The sequence below is a fragment of the Aquarana catesbeiana genome, linkage group LG03, assembly GCF_042186555.1.
Source record: "Aquarana catesbeiana isolate 2022-GZ linkage group LG03, ASM4218655v1, whole genome shotgun sequence".
Taxonomy (NCBI): Eukaryota; Metazoa; Chordata; class Amphibia; order Anura; family Ranidae; genus Aquarana; species Aquarana catesbeiana.
Genome location: NC_133326.1, coordinates 190,403,827 through 190,424,634, shown reverse-complemented (window position 1 = coordinate 190,424,634; position 20,808 = coordinate 190,403,827). Strand labels below are relative to the sequence as shown.

At 42.4% G+C, this 20,808-nt stretch overlaps 1 protein-coding gene across 2 annotated transcripts in view; it reads right to left on the bottom strand.

Moving 5' to 3' along the window:
* Positions 1-20,808, bottom strand: part of DUS4L (dihydrouridine synthase 4 like) — a 50,586-nt gene that overhangs the window by 23,882 nt on the left and 5,896 nt on the right. Inside the window, exons 3-5 of one of the 2 annotated variants that reach the window (XM_073619668.1) lie at positions 18,766-18,887; positions 8,688-8,805; positions 5,289-5,411 (exon numbers count right to left, since the gene is read on the bottom strand). In XM_073619668.1, the coding sequence (XP_073475769.1) occupies positions 5,289-5,411; positions 8,688-8,805; positions 18,766-18,887 (363 nt within the window). The remainder of the gene's footprint in view (positions 1-5,288; positions 5,412-8,687; positions 8,806-18,765; positions 18,888-20,808) is intronic. The other variant, XM_073619669.1, reaches the window with a different exon arrangement.

Below are 20,808 nucleotides of genomic sequence, written 5' to 3'. Positions count from 1 at the left end.
TATGGTATTGTGCTAGCTGCTAGGTTTTTAATATCAAATGCTTTTTTTTAGTTCTTAAATTTTGTTCTGAAGATTGGAAGGCTGTGAAAAATGATTCTTTCTTTACACTGGTGAACAGATTTTACCATGACACAGAGGTTTTCCCTTAACATCTATGCAAACCTGATGCTGCAATTTTTTTTTCCTCAAGAACCTTTCAGATTCAAGCTGCAAGAAATGCAGCTCCTTTTCACCATTTGAGAGGGTTTCGCTTTTTTTTTTTTTAGTGGTCTTAAACTAGAACACAAAACAGGGTTCAACCCACTGTGTCAAGATATGCATGTCCCATTAAGGCAAAGGCTCTTGTGCCAGAAACAAAGCAAAACGATCGGACATTCCGACAACAAAATCCTGGATTTTTTTTCTGACGGATGTTGGCTCAAACTTGTCTTGCATACACACGGTCACACAAATGTCGAAAATTCTGAACGTCAAGAACGCCACGTTCGGAATTTCCGACAACAAGCTCACAACGAACATTTGTTGTTGCAAATTCCGACCGTGTATACGCGGCATAAGTGTTTTGGCAATAAGTTCTTGTGTCTAACTCTAAACAGGTCCAGGACAGACTGCGTGGGAACATCTTTGTTTTCTCATTGAACAAAAAACCCCCAAAAAAGCACATAAGTAAGAAAACTGCATAGAAAAGCCCCTGCACCTGTTGTTGCTATGGATGCCACTGAACTACCAAAATCCATTATTGCAAACAGCATAGCAGAGCCAAACGACCCTTAAAAATGTCTGGTCCAGAGTCCTTGAGTTGCTGAGACATAAGCCTCAGCTGAAAGCCAACCACTATCTCTGTGTTCCACAGGGGGAGGAGTTCATTGCCATAGTGCTCCACCCCTTCTGGTAGTAGTGTAATTTGGAAAAGGGACTGGGATCACTGCACAATATGGAGAGGAGAGAGCTCCCCACCTCCCTAATGGCCAGCAAGTCACCGGGCAATCCAGACTATCTCTGATCACTAGAGAGAAAGAGCTTCAGTACATGCCTTGGCCATAAGAGGGATGCCTGCGGGTTTGAGGATTACCTTGAAAGAAGGCCTGGTGTACACTGGGGAGGATCCTCCTTTTAAAGATTTGTGTGGTGGCTTTTTCTGTTAGGACGGGTAGAGCTGCATTCTCTTATGCGCTATCCTGAAAGATGACTGAGGAGAAAAGTGATCTTACAAAGGGTCCTAACAGATTGTAAAATCTGATTGTGGCATGTGGTTCTAGGGGTTGGGTATTATTTAATGAAGAACCGCTGTCAAGAAAAACCTTGTATTTTGCTTACTGTAAGGCAGACCAAGGATTATGCAATTTTCTTTCCTTCCACCATCCCTCCCTCAGCGCTATTTGACAGAACGCAATGATTAGTGTCGCCAGCTGTAACCGGCAGCACTAATCGTTTGGGAAAACCCAACAGGCTGGTTGTACACAAGTCAATTGATAGATCAACTTGTGTACATCCAGGGTGCCCATACATGGATCAAAATTCACTGGTCCCTGCTGAACCAGCCAAATTTTGATCCCTGCATAGCCGGCTTAAGTTGTTCGTACGCATTAATATTGATAGTGTGTGCTATATTTATTATATTTTTTTTTTCACATGCCTTATTTATATTCGTATTTTAATTTTTAAATCTGAAAAAAGCAAAACAAAAAAAAAAAAGCTGTTGCTACAACTGCTCAAGCACCTCTGGCAGTCTCAAACAACAGCTGTAATTATTACTTTTGCTGCATAGCTTGATAGGCATGTATTTATGGAAACTAATACAAATGCAAGTGAAATTAGACTTTAAACTGAATACTAACATCACATAGTGCATACAGTTTATCAGGATACAATATATTCATCACAATAGTTAGGGTAGTGAAATAGGCACCATGCAGTAATTCATACAGAGGAGTCAGAATGAATATTTTACTAATGACACTTTTAATGTGAATAATGACTGGTATCCTGCTGAACAGCAGGATGTCAAGCAAAGTGTCTTTGCACACTACTTTTTTGTTATCACTGCAGCTCCTTAAGAAGTCCCAAATCAAAGGTGAGGCGAAGTAATAGACTATTACATAACTGTTACTTACAACCTAACTGTACAATCTACTGCATTTAGATAACTATACAATTCTATTTATCTAAGATCCAAAGCACTTATAAATTATGGCCGAGATTATGTGAAACTTTTTTTACTCCATCTAGGCACATTTTTAAGCTGTTCACACGTTTTTATCAAATTGTATAATTGTTAAGGCAGACAGTCATACTTCATAGTGGCTAAATCTAAAGGAAACTGCACATACATTGTACACCTAGACTGTGATGTGTGTGTGGTTATCTTAATATTAAAATTTCACTCTTCAAGTAAGTCTAGTTAGATTATGCAATAAGTCAGTTAACCAGTGAGGATAGCTTTGCTGACATCAATGTTAAGTCTTTCAATATCCTAAATTCTGCCCCCTAAACGTCTAAAAATAGAACTAGCTAATCTATACTCTGGCAACTCTCAGCAGTGACATCAATACAGCAGAGTGAGTTGACTGTTGGATTGGGTACTGAGAAGTGATTCGGTGATTTACTTGTGAATGAATACTGGGGAGTGAACTAGGCATACTGTAGCGCACATTTTACCCGATGCACCGATATTGGTGAATTAGCTGTGCGTGCTGCATGAGGGCTTTGTTCTTGTACTCAATTTCCTCTGTGCAGGAAACCATTGACTCTACTTCATTTTCTATGTGAGCAGGGTCTCATTCTGATGTGCAGTAAATCAGTGACTTCTGTAAAAAGTAAGCATTAACTTCTTCCCGACCGCCCCACGTACATTTACTGTGGCAGGGCTGCCCAGGTGCGCAATATCACGTACCTGTAACATATAAAAAAATCAAAGGATTCGCCCTGGGACTTTAAATGAAGTGGGTATAGTTTCCGCCAGTAAACATAACAGTAGTAAATACAGTATATGGTTTATTCTTTGACTCTGGTGGAGTAAGTGGATTTTTGTAGTGGAGACTCGGATTAGGGACACATCCCGCAGGGCCTCCTGAAATGAGGAGTACGTCTGCGGAGTGCGCTCCTGAATTTAAGCAGTCTCCAGGGCCCCGACTTTGGCTTCGGCCTCCTGCAGCGCCCTGCGAGCCCCTCTGCGGACCCTCCCAATGTGCTCCTGGAAACTACCCCTCACAGTGGCTTCGAAGGCGTCCCAGGTGACTGGAACGGGGACAGATTTGTCCCGCATATTCCAAATATGGTTTATTCAAGTCAAATTGTTTACATGCATAGATAACACCAACGGCTGCCAATCACTCTTCACTGAGGATACACACAGCTGTGGAGGTTGCTTGCTGTGTCTCATTACTCTTATACTCAAGATATTCACCATACTCAGCCTATAATTTTTATGGACTACCGAGGTCTCTAGGGTTACATCACTACACCTATGCCATGCCTGCTCTCCGTTTGGCCCCTGGTGGGGTCCCATCTGACTTTGCCCCTCAGCTCCCTGGTGAGGCACTTGCTGCCGCTATCTTGGAGCTGCACACCTGTAGCCATTGTCAAGCTCAGTGGTACATTGTTACACACATCCACCCCTGAAGAGCGAGCTGGATCTCGCAAAACTAGTCAGGTAGTATGATGCCCGTGTACTATGACTGCTATTACATCCATGTACCAATATTTCTTGTTTATATATCTTTTTTTGATTGGCAACTGTTGGTGTTATCTATGCATGTAAACAATTTGACTTGAATAAACCATATACTGTATTTACTACTGTTATGTTTACTGGCGGAAACGGTACCCACTTCATTCAAAGTCCCAGGGCGAATCCTTTGTTTTATTATATGCCCCTGTAGTTAACCCCTTCCCTGCCAGTGTCATTTATACAGGGATCAGTGCATTTTTTTTTAGCACTGATCACTGTATGGGTGTCACTGGTCACCAAAAAGTGTCACTTAGTGTCAGATTTGTCCTCCGCAACGTCGCAGTCCCGCTAAAAATTGCAGATCACCGCCATTGCCAGTAAAAGCAATTCAAAAATTAAAAGTCCCTAAATCTATTCCCTATTTTGTAGACGCTATAACTTTTGCGTAAACCAATCAATATAAGCTTATTGGGATTTTTTTTTACCAAAAATTTTAAGCAGAATACAAATTGGCCTAAATTGAAGAAAATATTTTTTTATTTGTTTTTTTTTGGATATGTGTTATAGCAAAAAGTAAAAAATAATTTTTTTTTTTTTTCAAATTTGTTGGTCTTTTTTTGTTTATAGCGCAAAAAACAAAAAAAAAAAACAAAAAACGCAGAGGTGATTAAATACCACCAAAAGAAAGCTCTATTTGTGGGAATAAAGGATATCAATTTTATTTGGGTACAGCGTCACACGTCGGCACAATTGTCAGTTAAAGCGACGCAGTGCCGTATTGCAAAAAGTGGCCTGCTCAGGAAGTGGGTAAAACCTTCTGGGCTGAAGTGGTTAAAAATGTATTCCCAGAGCTCAGCAGAGGTTATGACTACTGGAGTTTTGGCTCACTGCTAGCCGGGTAAAACAAAAGGTGTGCTAAGACAACGTATTCCACTAAGTTACCTGGTGGAACAGGGGTCTAAAGAAAAAGAATTATAAAACCTGTTCAGACTACAAAAGCATACAGCAGAGTGAAAATTAAAAAGTGGTTATAAAGCTTTAATGCCTTGAGAAGCCCACCACAATTCTAAGCAATCATTAACCTCTATGATACACCCCAAAAGCTAAAAATTGCTGTTTTTTTTTGGCTGCATTACTCCTGGTCACATGACCTCAATCCCCATGCATTAACATGCAGAGTGGCCAGTGGGCGTGTGCATTCTCATCCAGCGCCATCATTCATGAGAAGGCACATGATGTTCATACGTCACAAAAAGGTGGGACAGAGTTGGGCAGAGCTGGCTGGCTGGGGAGTACTGGGACAGAAAACAGTATGTGAACATATGACATGCATACATCACAAGGAGGGGATTAGAGGCGGGACTGAGTGGGGAAGAACGGAGCTAACTGGCTGTGGAGAACTGGGACTGACAATGGTACGTGGAAGTGTCAGTGAGCAGCCACATTCGGCTGCGTAAATCAGCCACTATCGGTCTAAGAGAGGAGCTTGCTTAGATATCAGTTTCTAAATCAGCCAATTATAAAACTAAATAGTGGATACTACAAGAGTCAATAACAGCAATCATAGAACTCTAGAGCAGATTCTCATTTTTGCCTGGAAGTCCACTTTAAACATTACCTTATTTTGATTGACACTGAAAAGTTTGGGTTTTCAACTCGGTTTCGTACTTGTCTCACCATATCGCTGACTAAATCAGGCTGGTTTATTAAGCAAGCCCCATAGCCTTCAGACATTGCCCACCTTTTAAAGAAAAACACAACAGTAATATTATGCATAAACTACAAATGATAGAATGGAGCAATGGATTAAAGGCCTAACAAAAACAACTGGAGTAAATTGGTGACAAATTAACCTGATACATAGTGTTCTGGGTGATAATAGAGATTAAATGCAATCATGTAAGACCCATAGGTTTCATTAAAGTATAACTAAAGGGCAAAACTTTTTTTTTTAACCACTTCAGCCTCAGAAGATTTGGCTGCTCAATGACCAGGCCATTTTTTTGTGAGAAGGCACTGCGTTGCTTTAAAAGATAATAACGTGGCCATACCCCATACTCATTCACATGGTGGGGCGTGGGATCTGGGGGCCCCCTTATTAAAGGGGGCTTCCAGATTCCGATAAGCCCCCCCCCCCCGCCACCACCGCCCAGGGAAGGTCCTTGTCCACATCAACATGGGGACAAGGTGCCCCTGCCCCAAAGCACCTACTCCCCCATGTTGAAGGCATGTGGCCTGGTACGGTCCAGGAGTGTGGAGGGGGGGGGTGCGTTTGCTCCCCCCCTTTCCTGACCTACCGGGCTGCATGCTCGGATAAGTGTCTGGTATGGATTCTGGGTGAGAGACCCCACGACGTTTAAAAAAAAAAAAAAAAAAAAGAAAAAAATTTGGTGTCCCCTTAAAATCCATACCAGAGCCAGAGCAAAGGGTTCGATATGGTCTATGGGGGGGGGGGACCCCACGCCTTTTTTTTTTTAATTTTGATGTGGGGTTCCCCTCAAGATCCTCAGAGCACAAGTCGCATGCCACAAGTTGGATCAATCAAGATGATGATCCTGACTTCCATTCAAATCAAAGGGCTGAAATCGTGCCCAAGTCAGACCAAAGTAGTGCAGGAAGCATTTTCAAAGTCAGTTAAAGGAGTTGTAAAGGCAGAAGGTTTTTATTATCTTAATGCATTTCATGCATTAAGATAAAAAGCTTTCTGTGTGCAGCAGCCCCCCTCACACTTACCTGAGGTGCCTCTCTGTCCAGCAATGTCCGCAAGTGTCTTAGCCGTCTGAGATTCTCTCTTCTGATTGGCTGAGACACAGCAGCGGCGCCATTGGCTGTCGCTGTTGTCAAAGCCAGCTAGCAAAATTGGGGGAGAGAGGGGGCGAGCTGGGTCAGGGGTCGGAATGGACACAGGGAGCTGTGATTTGGCTCGGGTGCTCCCATAGCAAGCTGCTTGCTGTGGGGGCACTGAACAGGAGGGAGGGGGCAGGAGCACAGAAGAGGGACCCAAGAAGAGGAGGATCCAGGCTGCTCTGTGCAAATCCACTGCAATAGAGCAGGCAAGTATGACATGTTTGTTATTTTTTTGTGAAAAAAAGGAGACTTTACAATCACTTTCAGATGGCTCTCAAAGGGAACCATTTATTTTGACATGTCATGCAACTTGTGCTCTGGAAGTCAGAGCACATGTTGGACCAGTGTGAACCGCCCTGAAGATTAGGCAATGAAATTTTCTAAAATTCTTTCAGTGATCTGAAAAGGATTGTTTTATTTTTTTTAACTAACAAAAGTAGAGTTTCATTTCAAAAGGCTCAGTTCACCTTTGCCACTGAAAATCCAATTTCAGCATGCCAATCTTCATGTGCATATTAATTTCTCTGAAGAATTAGCTTACCCCGTTGTTCTAGTATTCTGCATTTTCTGTCTCTTATAAAAAAAATGCATCTGCAAAGCTTTTCTGGGTTTGCAGTTTAGTGCCCTGATATGAAACTACATCTTCATGAATTCAATGCATTCTCAAGCCTAGTGTACACGATGAGAAAATTGGACACAAAATGAAAAAAAAAAAAAAAGCGATCGTCTGATAATCTATTTGCTAGTACACAGCTTTCGAGAGCTGATCACGACAGTTCATGCGAAAATATCCGAAGGGACAAACACGAAAATATTTCTTGTAAAATAACAAAAGGAATGATTTTCGTGTAATTAGTATAGTATTTGTAGGAAAATTGAGTGACCAAGACCGTGCATGCTCGGAAACAAAAGAATACAATACAATACATTACCATCAATTCCAAAGTTGTATTCTGTTGTACGAGAATTTTCCTAACTTAATAACCTCTTCATTTTCGATATGAGACTAGCATGCAAAAAAATATTTGGCCTATAGTCTCATCGTGTGTACCAGGCTTCAGTATACCTTCACAGGTGGGGAGAGAGGAATGGAAACAAGCATCTCATCTTTAGAGATAGATGAGATAATGATTTCTCCTCCATCGTGTGACAAGGGGAAGGACAGCTTGAGGGGATACACATGAGCTCCATGCTTGTCCCAGTAATCAAGGGGCAGGTTAACGTCCATAGATTACACGCAGGGGGAGAATGACAGAATTGATTTTAAACAAGAAATGTACCATCTGTCCTAACTTTTAGCAGGGACAAAGCTGAATACCCAGAAGGCATCTTTTAAATTGCTATACACTGGATGGTTGGACTTAAGCAGAATTCCAGCTTAAACCTCACTAGCCCTAAAAAAAGTCTCCGCCCCTCACCTAACACCTATGGCGACTAATCTGTGTTCAAAAGATGTTTATACTTACCTATTTTCCTCCCTCTCTGGTCCAGTCATGTGATTCATTGTGTCAGCTGCAGGGGAGAGGGGAAAGGTCTCGACAATGGCTGGAGATTCTGGGAGTGGTGACATCACTGATAGGCTCCCATGTCGTAGACGCTGTCGGCGCTCCATCCTCCCCAACTGCAGCCAGGGGAGTCAGATCATGTGACTGGACCAAAGCAGGGTGAAAATAGGCTAGTATGTACACAATCTTGTTTACACAGCTAAGTCAGCATAAGTGTGGGAAAGGACATTTTTAAGACTAGTTAGGTTTAGGCTGGAATTCTACTTTACAATTGAAGAATTGTAAAAAGTGGTGATCACACAAACACTTCACAATATGCTACTTATTGCAACCTGTCATAGGAAGCAGTTGGTTTGGATAAAAAAATAAAAATAAATCTGACCCCTTTTCGCCATACAGGAAATGTGAAATGGCTTAAATTTTTGGTAGTCTATGGATGAGAACAGGTATGCCTAAATGTTCTGCTTCTGTGTCCTGACAGCTGCCTTTTTCGCCACAGAGCTTTTGGTTCAAAAAAAGTCACTGCAACTCAGCAAATCAACAAACATGCTGGATGTCCCAGACTGCAGAACTGTACCACAGTAATGTATTTGTAAGCCAAAGATAAAAGTAACAGTCAAAATACGAATTATGAATAACACTAGCTATAGAAAGATCAGACTTACCTCTGAGGACACCCACAATTTAGATCAATGCCACCAGCAAAAGGACTTAAAAGATGGGCTGCATCAGCTAAAACCTTTGCTTCTTTAGCAGCAAACTGTACAACAAGAGGATGATCTCCTAAGATAACGTTAGAAAATGTTTGTCTGTTAGAAAATGGCAGTAAAAAGGAATAAAAGCACTTAGGTGCTAAAGACTAGCTGCCACTAGGTATGACAGTGTCATTTGCCAGAACATTTAGGGGTCTATATATAAATGCTTTTACACAAAATTTACACATTTTCCTAATTGGATTCAAATGGAAAAATGTGTGAATCTTTTGTGAAAAACATTTATAAATAGACCCTTTAATGTCTGTAGAAAAACTCAAAAAACTTTAGTGGAGAAGTGTAGGAAACGAAATTTGAGTTTAAGACAGCATTTTTTTGTTTTAGATAGAGAAGGGAGGGCTAAGCTATGGTTTCATCGTTTTTAGAGCCTATGCTAGAGAGATTTCCCAATGGCACAACAGGGAGTGAAAGAAAATCTCCCAAAGTAATGCCTGTATATGTGGTCTAAATGTGGTAGTTTCAATGATTTTTATTGAAGTTTACAGGACAATTAGAAAGTTAAAAGATTGAACAATGTATCATAAAGCTGTGTGGCAGTACAGAGAACATTTGGGGAAGAGTTTTAACATCTTATGACCTGCACAACTGTTACCGCTCATTACCCCATATCAGGGATAGAGAAAAAAAAAAATTTAAAAAAGGGAAAATTATACAACAAAACAACATTTCTGCACCCTGGAGGCGACTATAAGTATCTTAAGGTTTCCCCGTCGCTCCCCCAAACTCGATAGGAGGAAGGAAGGGAAAGACAATGGTAACATAACCGAGAGGCCAGTATCCTCTATCCCATTCATCATAGGATCAGTGTGGTCTAGAAATACTGTCACTAAATTCAACATTTGGACAGAGTATTATAAACTTCCCTTTAATGATATACTCATTGTAACATATTTTATAACGTCCATCTCCCCGACAGTGCAGGGAGAGTATAAAAAAAAAAGGTAAGCCAAAGAAAAGAGGGGGATAAGAATAGAAAAAGAGGATAGAATACCAAAGAACAGAGTGCACTCCATAGTATGAGCTTATCTGAACCCTGACAGCTCACAAGGGGTCAGACAAATATTTAATCCAGGTTCCAAGATCTTTTCAAACCTAGCTTGTTTGTCTAATAGGATCGCCGAAAGGCATTCATTTACCATGATCCATGTCAACTTGTTTTTCACCAAGTCAAGGGGATTTTTGGGTGTCCGCCATGACCTAACTATCGCTATCCTAGCTGCAGTAAAAATAAAGGCTATGAGTCTCCCTGCTTGTCTTGGTGTTCCGTCAACTGGTCGTCCCAAAAGAGCTTGCTGTGGTGATTTAAGTAGATTCACATGTGTAAGTGAATAAATTAAGTTGTAGATACGGATCCAGAAGCATTTCACTTTGGGACATGACCACCATATATGTAATACTGTGCATTCCATCCCACACCCTAAATGTGGTCTTTTAATACCTGTATATGCAATAAAGGATCTGAATGGTATGGCTCAAATGAATTAAGTGATGTAGGACTACTTAAAGGAGAAGTCTAGCCTGAGCTTTTTAGGCTGGGCTTCTCCTATGGGTCACAGGAGTACAATTCGTTTTGCACTCCTGTGACCCGTTTTCAGCGGAGTGGTCTGAAGTCCGCTCTCGTCACTGCAATCATTCGAGGCAGCGTGTCATCCCGACTTCCGAAGTCTGGATCCGCCAGCTGCCTCGACTAATGGCAGTCTCAGCGAGCCGCTGAGAGGGCCGCTCCCTGCCCCTCCACAGCTCATCGCTCCAATGAGCTTGGAGGATCAGAGCAGGAGAGATGCTGACTGACAGTCAGCAGTTCTCTGCTCAGGGAGGAGTGAGAACCGAGCCATCGGCAATGTTCGGTAGCTCGGTTCTCAGTGAAGAGACGACGGGGGACAGCTGCAGCATCGATCTGGTAGTCTTCCAGGGCAGCCCTTGAGACATGGAGATCCTCCTCACACACAGGAAACACATTGCCAGTAATTTCTTTAAAAGGTGGTCCCTCAGGTCCCTGGTCAGTCATCCAAGAGAACAGAAGGCCGGAATCTGAAAGACCTAAAAACACAACCCCAGGAGGTTAAACATTAGGGTGGGATTGTGCTGCCCTGGAAGACTACTGGAAACAGTTACCGGAAAGAACTAACTCTGCTTTTCCCCCAGTCATCCTCCAGGTCAACCCTTGAGAGAATAACCAGTATTCGCCAGTCTAGGGTGGGACAATGACTTGGAGGACTTTCCTACCAAAAGCCTGGTCCTGGATGGATATCAGATCCAGTCTAATGCTGAACAAAGGTTGAGAATCTTGAACAACTTGCTGCCATGCAAATTTGCTCTGGAGTGGCATCCCGCCTTCTCTGCCCATGAGGCTGCTGAGGCCCTTGTTGAATGCACCCTTACATCTTTTGGTGGTGTTATCTCCATAACTTCATAGCATTCCAGTATAGCTGCCTTGATCCATCTGGTTAGCGTTTTCTTGGGTGCTTGTTTACCTTTTTGTTTGCCAGCGTACAGGACGAATAGAGCGTCTGATGCTGTGAACTCATTGATGACTTCAAGGTACTGAAGAAGACATCTAACATCTAGAAGACTTAGTTCTTGTTCTTTGCTATTAGCCGGTGAACTACAAAATGAAGGTAGTATTATATCCTGGTATTTATGAAAAGTTGGCGTCACTTTTGGTGTAAATCCCGGATCTGTTTAAAGGACGATTCTATCATCGTGAATCATCGGGAATTTCGAGAAAAGGCTCTCTGACAGACAGAGCCTGGATTTCTTCTATCCTACGTGCTGTAGTGATTGCCACAAGACAAACAGTTTTGAGTGTCAGCAGGCGTAAAGATGTTTCTTGTAGTGGCTCAAAGGGAATTTTGATGATCCCCCTCAGTACCACCGAAAGATCCCATGTGGGACATTTTTGTATCTTGGGTGGTCTGCATTTTGCCAAAGCTCTGCAAAAGTGAGAGACCAACGGGTCTTCTTGTAGTGTCCATTCTAGATACACTGACAGCACTGCTATCCAGACCTTCAGCATACTGAGTGCTAGACCTTTATCAGCACCCTGCTGTAGGAACTCAAGAATAGTGTATCCATCTTTTGTCTGTTATTTTCAGTAGATAGCCCTGGTGTACGGCTTCCTAGCGCTCAGAAGCGTCGATAAAGATCTGAGATTCCTTTCGTTCTCAGGATGTCTTTCTCAGTAACCAAAATACAAAAACATATTTGGGGGCACACCCTACAATGCGTTTAAATTCAAGATGGTGCTGCTATAAGACCTACAAACAGTACAAAATATTTTACAGCGCACACATACAAGAATGACATTTCCTGCAAGGCTAGTTAAAAACACCTGAACATATTAAAAAAATACGGGGGTTTGGTCACACTATATGGTCATATAGTGCTAAGCCCACTTACTGCAACAAAGTACCCCAAATTAGTGGGTCCTTGTGACAGACCTAGCCGGGACAGAGGCCGTTGGAGAGCACTGAATGCAAGCCTGTTGCCTTTTGATTATGGGCCCTGGATTTTCAATGGAACAATACTCTTTGTGAGGTGAATGAGAAATCCAGTCTGAACTGTACTAATCGGACTCAGTCGTGTATATATTGTATGTTGTTTGATTCTGTTGGGGACTCCTTGCTGTGGATTTGTGTCCCTGAAGAGGGAGGGGGGATTCCTACAGCAGCCCCCTGCTGATAAGACTGATTCATACTGTTGGGACACATCCTGTGAGGAGATGCTGGTGTCATCAACTCCAACTACCTGTGTTTATGTTAATTGAATGAGCTGATCACATTGTCCTCTATACAATGTAGGAGACGGGACGGCTCCTGTTGGAGCTGCTGCTATTGTGAGAAAATGTCCTGTGATAATTAACTCAGTCTGGGCAATAGGTCATGTCTCAGTCACCTAGGCTGTATAAAGGATTAGTTAATTAGCTCATGTTAATTATGTTAATTAGGTTACAGTTTTATTGTTAGAGGAGGTTCCAACGGCATATAAAGTCTTGTAATTTTGATTCTAAATAAACAGTTCATGTTAGCAACAAGCAAGTGTCGCCTTGTTTTGTGCTCAGAGAGGTTGGAATATCTGATATCTGTATACAGACTGGGAGGAAGTGTTATATGACGGAAGCACTCAAGCGGAGTGTGGGACGTTCCGTGACATTGGTGGCAGCAGTGGGATAGCTTCCGGCAGTCTGGGAAATCTAAACCTCCACCTGGATCCAAGATCAGCATAGCAGACTTCAGTCACCCCAGCAATGATATGGACCTGGCATCAGAGTTCCCGGGGCTGCTGCGGATCATCCTTTGAACATACACCAGGACTGTGTCTAAGGATGAATACCTGGAGCTCAGGCAGCAGATTCGGGTGGAGCTCTGGATTGGAGCCCTCCAGCTCGCTGGTATAAAACAGGGCAAGTGCTTTCCAACCCAAGAGCAACGGGCCAGTGACCAACGGGCATTGCGGATGGCATTCCTGGGAGAGCGGCCCCAGGAGCAATGGGTGACTGAGTTGGACAGGCTGGTCCAGCAGGAGATAGAGCTGGACAATCGTTATCGGGCTCTGCAATGGCACGCAGAGGAGGGATATTTAGGGGAGACAATAGAATGCTCTCCGGAGGGATATGACTTTGGCGGCCCTGGATTGCTGTGGGAGAGCCTTACAGATCATTTTATGTTTGGCAATGAAGGGGAACCTGACCTTGAGGACCTGAGAGAATATAGAGAGGCTATGCTCGGTCTTGCAGGGGTCTCAGAGCTCAAACCTGATCTGGACCATTTGCTAAGGAAGGAACAGCATCTGGAAAGGGCATACAGGAAACTGCTAGAACACGTTCAGCAGCATGCCAGAGAATCGGCAGTGGAAAATCTGGAGATTGCCGTCCCCAAACCTGAAGTGCTGACAACAGGGCAGAGCTCTGCTAACCTCTGCCCAGAAATGATAGCATCTTCTGGGTTCCATGGACAGGAGATGGTGAACCTATATCCCCAGACATCAGTTGCAGAGAAATGGGATTTGATAGACTTTTCTGCTGAGGAAGAACAACCTGATGAGCCTCCAGCAGAAGAGCTGCTATCAGGGCCAAAGTTCACTGTGCTCTGCCCAGCACCAATAGTGGCTTCAGCCTTCTTGAGAGAAGAGGTAGTCGGCCTTTCTCCCACAACCCTGACAGGGACATGTGATTTTCTGCCAGCAGCATCTATGGAGTTACAACAAACTTCTCCAGCTGAAGATCTGGTAACTGAACAGAGGGTCCAAGACCTTTGTCCCACACTTTTAACAATTCCAGAGACTGAGGATTTGATAGACGTTTCTGTAGAGGAGGAACCACCTAGCAAATCCCCAGAAGTGCTGGCAACCGGACAGAGGGTCCAAGACCTCTGCCCCACACCTGCAGCAATTGTGGAGGCCCAAGTTGAGGAGGTGGCAGTCTATCGCGAGCTGAAGATCAGGATCCAAGGAGAGAATGCAGTCATCACCTCACAACTGCAGCTTGATCTGGTGTCGGTGGATGGGGCTTCAGTTCCCACCTGTATACCCCAGGGATGCTGGGCAGTCGGCCCAGATCCCCAACAGCATGACGGAGTGAGCTCAGTCCCCCTGTCTTCTCTCCAGCGGCAGAAAGGACTCCAGGGAGAAGGGCCAGTCCAGGCCTCTCCCCAGCGGCAGATATGTTCTCTGAGAGAGGCAGAGGTTGGCTGGGTGAGTAATACTCTGTTTGGAATAATTTATTTGGGGTACTGTGTGGGTACAGGCAGTAGAGGACTGGAACTACTGACTAACTTCGGAGTCAACCTGTCTGGGGTCTCCTCCTGTGTTAGTCTCCTGCCGAAAGGGGAGAAATGTGACAGACCTAGCCGGGACAGAGGCTGTTGGAGAGGACTGAATGCAAGCCTGTTGCCTTTTGATTATGGGCCCTGGATTTTCAATGGAACAATACTCTTTGTGAGGTGAATGAGAAATCCAGTCTGAACTGTACTAATCGGACTCAGTCGTGTATATGTGTTTATATTGTATGTTGTTTGATTCTGTTGGGGACTCCTTGCTGTGGATTTGTGTCCCTGAAGAGGGAGGGGGGATTCCTACAGCAGCCCCCTGCTGATAAGACTGATTCATACTGTTGGGACACATCCTGTAAGGAGATCCTGGTGTCATCAACTCCAACTACCTGTGTTTATGTTAATTGAACGAGCTGATCACATTGTCCTCTATACAATGTAGGAGACGGGACGACTCCTATTGGAGCTGCTGCTATTGTGAGAAAATGTCCTGTGATAATTAACTCAGTCTGGGCAATAGGTCATGTCTCAGTCACCTAGGCTGTATAAAGGATTAGTTAATTAGCTCATGTTAATTAGGTTACAGTTGTATCGTTAGAGGAGGTTCCAACAGCATATAAAGTCTTGTAATTTTGATTCTAAATAAACAGTTCATGTTAGCAACAAGCAAGTGTCGCCTTGTTTTGTGCTCAGAGAGGTTGGAATATCTGATATCTGTATACAGACTTGGAGGAAGTGTTATATGACGGAAGCACTCAAGCGGAGTGTGGGACGTTCCGTGACAGTCCTACACTAGTAATAGAATGGAAGATCCTTTGTCTCAACCATGGGAGCTGAACTCCTCTATGTGGGAGAACTGAAGGGGATACAACCTATGCACTGGTGGCCACTAAATAAGAGGTAATGAGGAGGGGGAGGGGTGCTCCAGCCCAAAAAACCTGGTCAAGGTCTATTACAATATACAAAAACATATTTGGGGGGCACACCCTACAATGCCTTTATATTCAAGATGGTGCTGCTATAAGACCTACAAACAGTACAAAATATTTTACAGTGCACACATACAAGAATGACATTTCTCAGTAACCGTTACTGTTAGGGGTCCCTTACACATCAGGTCATCCCTGTGAGGAAGTAGCCACGGCTCTTCTGCTGATAGACTGAGGAGCTGAGAGAACCAGGCTCTCTTGGGCCAATATGGTGCTATCAGTATGAGCTTTGTTTGCTCTTGTAGGAATTTCTTCACCACCTGAGGAATCAGATGTCCTGGCGTAGCACATTTTGAAATTCCATGGGTTTTGGAGTGCATTTATCCCTAGAGGCTTGTCTTCCGGGCTTAGCGAGAAGAAACCCTTCAACTGGTTGTTTTTTTGGGATGCTAATAGATCTATATTTGGTACTCCCCAGTGGGCTGTAATTTCCCTGAACACCTCTGGGTGTAATATCCATTCCTCTTGGTGGCTGAGGAAGTCCGCCTCTTGATTGTTTTTCCCCCTTTAGGTGGACTGCTCCCAGCGACAGTAGGTTCCCTTCTGCCCATTGACATATCTGGTTGGAGATGTGGCTTTAGGAGGGGCTCCTTATGCCCCCTTGTTTATTCACATAAGGTACTGCCGTGGCATTGTCCAACAGGATCAGGGTGTGATGATTTTTTAGTTGGTCTTGGAAGTGTTTATTTTTAACCAGACTAACTATGTAACAACTGTGATTGGCCAACAGATATCACCCGGTACAGGGGGCTGTGACTGGCGCAGGTATCGTGTGATAGCTGTGGGCCAATCACATCATAGCTGTGATGAATGAAACCCATTCATAACAGTTGTGTTTACATCGAGAGTGGCCAGGTACAGAGAGCCGGTGGTCACAGGAGTGGCACTCTGTGTGCCATTAAGCTGGAGACGTACATGTACATGATCCAGCCTGCCCGTGCTGATCTGACGAAGTAAATGTACTGTGACTGGGAAGCAAGCAGTTAAAGACACGCCAAATATTTTCAACCGGTGAAAGGTCTGGACTGCAGGCAGGCCAGTTAAGCACCCAGACTCTTCTACAACAAAATGCTGTTGTCATATATGCAGTATGCAGTTTAGCATTGTCCTGGTGAAATACGCAAGGCCTTCCCTGAAAAAGACGTTGTCCGGATGGGGAGCATATGCTGCTCTAAAACCTGGATATATCTTTTAGCATTGATGGTGCCTTTCCTGATGTGCAACCTGCCTAATCCATACACACTAATGCACGCCATACCATCAGAGATGCAGGATTGTGAACTGAGCGCTGACAACAAGTTGAAGGTGTCTCTCCCTCTTTAAACTAGAGGACACGGTGCAAATGGCCAAAAAAAATGTCAAACTTTGATTCATCTGACTACAGAACAGTTTTTGCATTTTTGGATAGCTCAGCGAAATGTGTTCCAAAAAATGTGGTTTTTGGAAGTATTCCCGAGACCATGCAGTGATGTACATCACAGAATCATGCCTGTTTTAATGCAGCGCCGAAGATCACGGGCATCCAATATTGTGTTTCGGCCTTGTCCCTTGCGCACAGAGATTTCTTCAGATTCTCCAAATCTTTTGATGATTTTATGTACTGTAGATGATGATATATTTCATTTTTGTAATTTTATGTTCTGATATTATCTGAAATAGTTTGAACATTTTTAGATGCAGCTTTTCAAAGATTGGTGAACCTCAACCTATCTTTACTTCTGAGACATTCTGACTTTCTAAGATGCTCTTTTTATACCCAATCAGGTTACTGACCTGTTGCCAATTAAACTAATTAGATGCAAAATGTTCTTCCAGCTCTTTCTAGTTACCACTTACTATTTCAAAAGGACCGTAAATTTTTCTGCTTTAAGGACTCCTAACCCCCTGACATGCCATGTCATTATTTTTTTTTTGGGGGGGGGGGGGGACTGAGGCTTTTGGTGGCTGCATCGCTGGACAGGTGAGTCTGTGTTTATTAAATGTCAGCAGCTGTACTTTTTGTAGCTGCTGACATTTAATAAAACAGAAAAAATAGTGGAACTCCACTTTAAACATTTGATATGTTTTCTATTTTCTAATGGGACTAAAATATGGGATAGGAGATTTGAAAATCATTCCATTCTGTTTTTATGCAGATTTTACACAATGCCCAGCTTTTTTTAAATTTAGGGCTGTAATTATATCAAAGTTGAACTATGGGCAAAACTTTTTTTCCCATTTTGGATAGAGCAAGGGAGGGTTATAACGCCTGTCAGATTTTTGTTCGCCATCTGTGTCCCATTGTAGAGATTTTCCTTCACTTTCTGTCCCATAGCCAAACAGGAAGCAAGAGGAAATCCCTGCAAATTAGGGGAATTTCTTGGGGACCCCAAGATCATCAGAACTAGTGTCCCCATTGGAACCTTTCCCCTCTATTACTTTTCTGGGGACAACTCATTTCTTTTACTTTCACTTTCAATGATAATGGTAAAACATGGCAAATAGAGAGGGTTAATCTCCTTAATGGGGGCACAGGCAGAAATAAAAAAAACTCGCAGGTGTTATAATCCATCTCCACCGTATCCAAAACTAAAAAAAAAAAAAAAAAAAAATTTGCCTTTAATTATACTTTTATTTGTAGATCTGGGTCATCAGCTCCATCTAGTGGCCAAAATGCATCATTGTTCTCTAAACTACCTCAATGAGAAAATATACTGCATTTTATGGACTACATGACATCATAGGAATCGATCAATTACAAAAAATACTGTGCTGCACATCATCTATTTATGCCCAGTTTGCTAAATGCAAAGCACTGCTTAATCAATCTAGGTATAGCCAAAAAAAGCCATTTATGAAACTTGCAAAAATATTTGGTTATTATTTCTAAGCAGGAAACATCTTCAACAAGTCCTTGTGCATGTATCTTGCACTGCTTAGAGCCAACACGTTTGACATATCTGTATGGAAGATACAAATATTACTATACTATAATTATTCTACTATATTTTAACCTGCACCTGCTAAAAATCCAGTACAGGCTATTGGTTCCCAAGGATAAGTTGATGCAATGTTGGCCACAGAGGGATAAAGGTGTGATGTACGTGGCTCTGCTCAATATCTTAAAGTGATGGAAAAACTTCTTTCTTATTATGTTGAATACAGGGTGGAAGTGATGACAACAGCTATGCAAATCAGCACTGTGCTATTTGGTGTACATGCTCAGATGGGTACCTTGGTTTGTGGTGAATTCACTGTCTCTTGCTTTGGCAGACTTGACAAAGTCCGCAGCAACGATCATCGGTGTATAACATAAATCGCAGTCATACTTTCTTACCAGGGTCCTGAAAGCCAGTCTGTAACAGGAAAGAAGACACCATATTTACAACTGTTAAATACATTTAGAGCAAGATTTACTGTTTTTTTTTTTTTTTTTTTTACACAAAATTCACTATTGCTTGGATCACTTTGAAATGAAGCTTGCTCTAGACTTGATATGGTGGTCCTATGTCCACTGTGACCTATTAAAGGTCCACCATGACTTATCTTTTTTAGATTTCCTTTTTAAATTATATAACAATGGCACTACTATAGTAGTACTAAACACGCGAATAACCCCAATCGGCCCCAACTAACACCTTTATTCCAATAGCTATTATTTTTCTGATTTAATTTTTATATTTCTGCTTGTTTAACCATTATCATTTAAATATATTTATTTTTTTCATTTATTTTGTTAGCTTTTTTTTTGTTCAGTGTCGAACAAAAAAAAAAAAATGTGCAAAACTGCAAAAAAGTCCTTTATTTGCAAAATACAGTAACTGTTATGCTTTGTACCAGAAGCATCATTTTAAACAGGACAAACAATAGAATAAAATGTATATTTTTTATTTACATTAAAACTACGTTTTTAAAACACTTTTTTTTTCATTTTTACATCCATAGATTATACATAGGAGAAAAAAAAAAAATTTTTTTGCAAGGCAATGTTGCCAAAGTCCAGATGAAGTAGCAGTGTTAGAAGGTTAAATGGAGAAGTCCAGGCTGAGCTTGTTTGGCTGGGCTTCTCCTATGGGTCACAGGAATTTAATTAATTTTGCACTCCTGTGACCCGTTTTGAGCGGAGAGCGATCTGAAGTCAGCTCTCTACGGACGTCACTGCAATCAGCCAAGGCAGAGCGTCATCCCAACTTCAGAAGTCTAGATCCGCCAACTGCCTTGACTGATGGCAGTCTCAGTGAGCCGCTGAGACAGCCGCTCCACGCCCCTCCACAGCTCAGCGCTCCAATGAGCATGGAGGAGCAGACAGGAGAGATGCTGACTGACAGGCAGCAGCTCTCCTATCGGGGAGGATTGAGAACCGATGGTAGGTAATGACAATATTATCACTAAGGAAACAGACCCATAGTGGAAATGTAAAAATGTCTTTGGAAAAGGGGTTATGCAGGTACGAGAGCTAAAGTGGTTATTTTATTAATAATAATTATGAGAATGTTCACATCACAGTGCAAGCATTATGGCATCTGTGCCGAGATGCATTAAAGTGCCTTGTTGCAATGCCTTGAAGTGCATATCCAATGTGTTTAAAATGCATTTTTGTTGAGCTGTGTAATCTTGTGGTGTGTCTTGTGCTTATTACCTGTGACATCCCCATTGTTCGCTGCTGATAGTCCTGTAGAAAAACAAAATGGTGCCAGGAAGGGGAAACAGTTTTTTTTCTGGTTAAACTTTATTGCGTTGGGGTGGGATGTGCTGTATAGAGTTGCTACAGAGTTGTGGGAAAATGATGCATGCAAAACAATACAGCACATACATTGCCTTGAAAAAGTATTCATACCCCTTGAAAGTTTCCACATTTTCTCATGTTACAACCAAAAATGTAAATGTATTTTACTGGGATTTTATGTGATAGACCAACACAAAGTGGCACATAATTGTGAATTGGAAGGAAAATTATAAATGGTTTTCAAAATCTTTTACAAATAAATATCTGAAAAGTGTGGTGTGCACTTGTGTTCAGCCCCAGAGTCAATACTTTGTAGAACCACCTTTTGCTGCAATTACAGCTATAAGTCTTTTTGGGGATGTCTCTACCAGCTTTACACGTCTAGAGTGACATTTTTGCCCATTCTTCTTTGCAAAATTGCTCAAGCTCTAGCAATTGCTCAAGTCAGATTGAATGGAGAGCGTCTCCATCCAATCCAAAATTGCGAACAGCAATTTTCAAGTCTTGCCACAGATTCTCAATTGCATTTAGGTCTGGACTTTGACTGGGCC